This window comes from Cibotium barometz, chromosome 49, assembly GCF_041138505.1.
Source record: "Cibotium barometz isolate CiBa-2024 chromosome 49, ASM4113850v1, whole genome shotgun sequence".
NCBI classification, from domain to species: Eukaryota; Viridiplantae; Streptophyta; class Polypodiopsida; order Cyatheales; family Cibotiaceae; genus Cibotium; species Cibotium barometz.
The window spans coordinates 212,114-218,409 of record NC_141094.1 but is presented as its reverse complement, the minus strand read 5'-3'; the positions used below and the strand labels follow the sequence as shown (position 1 = coordinate 218,409).

Genomic DNA, 6,296 nt, shown 5'->3' with positions numbered 1-6,296 from the left:
CCATAACTTGATTTTCAATTGAATTAGCCCAAAAGCTGGGCATAAAGACTGAAGAGATGGGACCTACAATTAATGCTGACGGAGCCTTCAAAGGGCTACAAGTCCCTGTCATGCCACTGATTGGGAAGCTCAAGTTACGAGTTCAAGGATATGCGGATCAAGAGGAGTTCTATATTTCTCCTTTACTGCATGAAGATGTCATATTGGGGGCGCCATGGCTTCATCGCATGATGGCCATCCAACTCACCTATCCTAGTAGGGATATTACCTTTAATCATAAGGGTAAAGTTGTAAGTATTAGAACTGAGAAAAAGGGAAGCACCATACCACGTGTATCTAGTGACACTATACAAAAATCAATAAAGTCTTCTCTTTTTGTGTACATGATTTTTGTTAAAGACTCTCATGATACACTTTCTCAAAAAGCTAATACTAATGTGAATTTAAATGAAGAAATGCACTATATGTCTTTTCTCCAAGCATATAGTGATTGTTTTTCAGATTCTATCCCTAATGAATTACCACCTTCAAGAGGTGAAGATGACCATAGGATTGAGTTAGTGCCTGGTAGTGCACCTCCTAATAGGCCCCCATATCGTGTCTCTCGTGCTCAACAAGAAGAGATATTATCTCAAGTAAATGAGCTACTTGAGAAGGGGACACCTTAACTCTCTCTGCTTTATTCACTTGACACTAAAAGCATTGTTGGACATACTTGTGGACATCTCGCGTGAGATTTGGCCACCAAAACTTCCTTCTAACAAGCTGGGATGCCTTGTCAATACCAGGATGGCCTGCACAAGGACTATCGTGGTTTCTTGAAGTACTTTTGTCCTTAGTTACCGTGCACCAGGAACGCATATCTTTCCTTTCTGTTTAAGAAATCCATTCTCCATCGAGAAATTTGAAAGCAAACTTGACAATGGTCTATGTGATGGGTCAGATGGCACTAGCTCACCACTATTAGTTATAGCGGGATCGATCTGAGACCAAATGGATTGTAGAAATGGGTCCTCTAGCTGTGCTTCCTTAATTTCTTGAAGCAATGAGCTTTCTAGAATGGTAAAGCTCATAGAATACATAATTCTAGATAATGCGTCCGCAACTACATTATCTTGACCCTTTCTATATTGAATTTCCATGTGAAATTCTTGCATTAATTTGGCCCACCAACCTTGACGGCCTCAAAGGTCGGGTTGATTGCAAAAAATTTCAAAGTATGGTGATCCATAAACACAGTAAACTGAGCACCATAGAGATAATGTCGCCAGATTTTCAAAGCATGAATTATCGCATATAATTCTTGCTCATGAACGGTCTATCTTTGCTGTGCTGGTGGAGAGAGTTTCTTACTCTCAAAAGCAATGGGTCTACGCTCTTGGTTTAAAATCGCCCCTACAGCTCTGCCACTGGCATCTGTTTCTAGGACAAACAATTTTTTTGGATCCACAATCTTAAGAATTGGAAGCTGTTGAAACAGCTTGTTTCAAAGCTTCAAAACTTTCTTGTTGCGTCTGCAAAAGATTAGTCATGGGTGCTACAATAAAAGAGTACCCATCTATGACCTTGCGGTAAAAGCCTGAGAGACCTAGGAAGCATCTCAAAGCCATAATGTTCAGCGAAACTAGCTGTGCCAAAATGATGGCTACTTTCTTGGGATCCATCTTGATCCCATCCGCAAACACAATCTGACCAAGATACCTTTTTGATGCATTCAAACCACAGTCAATTTCTGCACTTTTGGTTCACAAGGAAAATTTGATGGTGGCTGAACCACGCATACATTGCATATGAGTGCCAAAAATTGTCATTCACTGACCCAACATGCGCAATACATCCACTTGCTATGCATTTAAGACCAATTGTGCATCAATTTCATACTTTTGAGCAAAAACACCGAGAGCAAAAACACCGAAATTTGCAGAGATATTTGCCCCACAAAATCATGCAGCTAAAGCATCATAAAGCCTTGATTATGCATATTTGCCATCAGTGCATCGTTCTCAAGCATCAAAACCACAATTTTGCATGCATAAGAGAGGAAAAATGAGCATATCTGGCTCCAATCGTCGCTAGAAGTGACCATGCAGAGGTTAATGGGGATGAAATTGCAGGTATGGAGTTGGTCCTTGATGTCGCACAACACCGTTGACTCCTAGGTGCATGGGTCGATGCTCACCATGGTCAAATTTGAGCAATTTTGCTTGATCAATTTTGAGCACACAAGGGATGATGATTTGGAGGTAGCAACTGGCTAGAACATACTCCAATAAACCCTCTATAAGCTCATCAAAACGGCTCGTCAAATGTCTTTGTGAGCACAAAGTTATGCGTCGTCGAAAATGGCTCCCGACAAAGATGCACCGATCAAACCTGTCGCGCGTATGAATGGAGACTCAGATGATGTCGTAGAGTCGTGTGGCCAGGGCCGGGTAGGCGCTCTTGAAGATGGTCAAGACGGCTCGACAAAAGCTCACTTGAGCTTGGAGTTATTAGAGCCCAAAGTTGGGTGCAAGAAGGGTTATTAGACACCTCACATGGTAAATGATAGAGTATCTCAATGGACTTTATATTAGGAATTACCCAAAATGAGAAGCGTCTTTCTACTGTAAAAAGATCAACTCACACAGTGAGGTTAATAATGTATTTGTAGAAAAGCTAGGAAGGTTTTGGGATTTTTGAATAGCAAAAAGTTTGATAGCCATTGTTGGGATGACAAAAGGAAGTATAGATGAGAGTGATGGTTAGAGAAAAAGAGTTAATTCAGAATATGTAAGTAAAACACAAATAACCTTCTTCTTTTGTACTGCGAGATTTTTATTGGTACCAAGAAGTGTGCTCTCTTGGATGGAACCTCGACACAGGGATCGATCACGATACCTTGTCCCCCCCCCCACACACACACACAAACCAATTGCTCCTTCAGAGTGCTTGTAACAGACACAGTGTTGATTTTTGATGGGCACCCTTGCCCTTCAAAATTTCAGAATTTTATAGATTTTTACACATTTCAGTGTATTTTTTGAAGGGTAGAGCAAAATTTCACCCGGAAAAAATGGCTAAAATACCCAAAAATGGGTGAAATGCCCGGCAAAAAGCAACCCTGAACAGAAGTGTTACACTTGGAAGGGTATTTATAAAATTGATTGATCATGATACCTTGCCCCCACACACACGCAAAGAGTGCTTGTAACATGAACAAACTTGATACCCACAATCACAATAATAAACACATTAGAGTGCTTGTAAGGGTATTTAATACAAAAGTACATTCAGAAAAGGCAAAACTACTTAACCAAAAGAGGAAATCTCTGCGTTTAATTCTCTGCACAGCCCGCGTTCATATCTGTACGGCTTCATGGCTGCAAGTGGCCGCTTGGGCTTGGCTGCCAGTAAGCTGAGCAAGCTTCTAAACCCCGAGTATGCGAAGCTAGCTTTCACTCTTCCACCCTCATCCTTAACCATATGGAACCACCTCATAGATGAAATCCATGTTGCAGCAGAGGAGGAAGAAGGTGTCCCTTGCACACGGAACAAGGAGGAGATTTTGGCTTTTGTGGGTCGTTTCTTCTCTCCGCAGGTGGTAGAGAGACTAGATGATAACTTGGATGTCTTGTCGAGCTCTTGGCTAGAGTTAGACTATACTTACCGACATGGAAAAGCTCTGTTCACCCAAATGATTGTGCATGGCATCGTCGAGGAGCATGTTCAAAGGACAGGCTCAAGCCTCTACAATTTCTTCGGTGTGTGTGACGGGCATATCCAAGAAACCCTTAAGGTATCAATTCATCCCTTTTGTCTGTAATGTAATCTATAGTGCAATCGCATTTGTGTGTAATGTAATCTGTAATGTAACATTGTAATCTATAATTTAATATGTAATGTAATCTATAATGTATTCGCTTTTGTGTGTAATGTATCTCCATATCGCTTGTGTGTGTAATGTATCTCCATATCGCTTGTGTGTGTACTGTAACATGTAATGTAATCTATAATGTAATCGCATTTGTGTGTAATGTAACCTGTAATGTAATGTAATCTATAATGTAACATTGTAATCTATAATGTAGTATGTAATGTAATCTATAATGTAATCGCTTTTGTGTGTAATGTAATCTAGCTCCATATCGCTTGTGTGTGTAATGTAATCGTTTTTTATATGTTGTTCCCTTTTTTAGTAATTTACACAAGAAATTTTGGGCATTTTCCCATTTGGCCTTTCCCTTTATGTTTCCCTATAGTGCTGAACACATGAGCTTCTGTAGGCAAGGTGGAACATACCTAGCTTGGGACCCGGCAGCCCCCTGCCCCCCACCCCCCCACCGCACCTAGCTAGGTATGCTCCGCCTTGCCTACAGAAGCTCATGTGTTGTCGTAATCGGCAATGTGGGAAGCATAGTGGGAAAAGGTCTAAAACTTCTTCTTGTGCTAGCTCCATATAGCTTGTGGGTGTAATATAATCTGAAATATAATCTTTTTTTATTGATATGTATTTTCTTTTTTTTATGAACTAGGAAAAGCTATATCTCATCATCGACACATCATATGTGGCTAGAAAGGCTTCAGGGGAAGGCGTTCAAGGGCACTCAAAGGATGGGTGGGAGACGCCTAAGAAGGTTTTCAAGCAGCGACGTAACAAAGGTGGAGGAGGTGGAGGTGGAGGTGGTGGTGGTGGTGGAGGAGATGGAGGTGGAGGCGGAGGTGGAAGTAGCTTAAGTGCTGCTTCGAAGAAGCTATTAAACAACTCGGTGCAGACGATCGATGTGTGGATGTCTAGTTTCACCACCCCTCCTAAAAAGAGCCAGGGAAAGAAAGAGACTTTAGCACAAAGGTCATTGTCATTTGTGGGGCATGAATGTGTGGATGAGGGCGCAATATATGATCCGGACATCTTGGGATCGGTTCAAGGAGATGTCTATTTGTACCATGGTACGCGGACATTATCCTTAGAACGGTTTTGAGCTGAGGGCATTCTTCCCAAATTGCGCGCCAATGAATTCTCTAGGGGTACAGCATTCTATGTGTCAAATTCACTCAGACAAGCATTTGAACACCCTCTACATAAGAGTCCATCTAGAAAACTTGATCCCGTGAGTGTCATCGTATTTAGGGTGGATGCAAGTATTCTTCGGGGTGAAAGGCCGCCTTCTCCTAATGAGAGACCTTTTGAGGTCATGTGGTTCCCCGATAGCAATAGAGAATGGCAAGAGTTTTGCATCAACAATCTGCAAGAGAAGGGCATGGCGCACAAGTGCGATTTGGTGATTGGCCCAATTTGTCTACCTTTCCCAGATATGACGGGGGCAAGTGCATTGCAAATTCCATTGCGCGATGGAGCTGGAGTTACACAGGTGGCCTTTTGTTCCGATCGATCACGGGAATGGCTTCAACGTTGTGCGGTTAAAGTGTTTTGCGAGAAACGAAAAAAAGAGGAGCCTTGAGGTTAGAGCTGATTACAATGTGTCTGTTTATGTCGTGTGGTTTTATCACAGTAGCTTTTTCTTAAAGTAACCATTTTGACAACAGTATTCTGATTTCTGTTTGGGTGATGCAGGCTAGGATTGGGGGTATTCAGAGTATTTTCGGGTGCTTATATTGAGGTGTCATATTTCGTGATTTTTTACATTCTGTTTTGTGATTTTTTACCTCCAGTATCATTGCTTTAAAGTAGTTATTTTTGATAATCATATTTTGATTCTGTTTGGGTGATGCAGGGCGATCGACAGTTTGTGTGATTATGTTTATATTCAGGTGTCATGCTAGTGCAGGTGGAGGTATCATGCATAAGTATACCTCTGGATGTGTATCGGTGTGCACCAAGATAGTATGCACATCATTTTTGTAGGGCTCTTCACAGCATATGTACACCTTTGGAAGGTTTTTCAAGCAGGATAGCATGTACAACATTTTTGTAGTACCCTTTGAGGGGGTTTCAAAGCATGTAACTATACGTCTGGATGTTTTTTTTCATGCTGGTGGAGGTCAAGATAGTATGTACAATGGGTGGACATCAAGATAGTATGTACAACATTTTTGTAGTACCCTTTGAGAGGGTTTCAAAGCGTATAACTATACCTCAGGATGTTTTTTCTCATGCTGGTGAACGTCAAGACAATATGTACAACATTTTTGTAGGCCCTTTTGCGAGGGTTTCGAAGCATAAATACACCCTTTGAATGTTGTTTGTCTCATGGAAGCTTTTGTAATACCAACCAGCAAAGACATGTAGTTTCACTTTCTTTAAGAGATATCTAACTAGAAAACCTACTTGACGGGTTTCAAGGAATTGCTTCACT

The 6,296-nt window shown here is 41.3% G+C and overlaps 1 protein-coding gene across 2 annotated transcripts; it reads left to right on the top strand.

Annotated features, from left to right (window-relative positions):
- Positions 1-3,299: 3,299 nt before the first annotated feature.
- LOC147610163 (uncharacterized) lies at positions 3,300-6,071 on the top strand. 2 transcript variants are annotated; one of them, XM_086786256.1, is made up of 4 exons: positions 3,300-3,778; positions 4,515-5,442; positions 5,555-5,600; positions 5,715-6,071. In XM_086786256.1, exons 1-2 carry the CDS (start codon positions 3,359-3,361, stop codon positions 4,959-4,961), a joined length of 867 nt encoding a protein of 288 aa, XP_086642382.1. In that variant the 5' UTR covers positions 3,300-3,358; the 3' UTR covers positions 4,962-5,442; positions 5,555-5,600; positions 5,715-6,071. The 2 variants fall into 2 exon arrangements, with proteins under 2 accessions (XP_086642382.1, XP_086642383.1); XM_086786257.1 differs by having other exon boundaries at positions 3,342-3,778; positions 5,752-6,071.
- The last annotated feature ends 225 nt before the right edge of the window (positions 6,072-6,296 follow it).

Bases quoted from the DNA above. Each gene is read 5' to 3' on its own strand.
- LOC147610163 (XM_086786256.1), top strand. From the start codon at position 3,359: ATGGCTGCAAGTGGCCGCTTGGGCTTGGCTGCCAGTAAGCTGAGCAAG. The intron at 3,779-4,514 runs GTATCAATTCAT...TTTATGAACTAG, and splicing joins ATATCCAAGAAACCCTTAAG to GAAAAGCTATATCTCATCAT.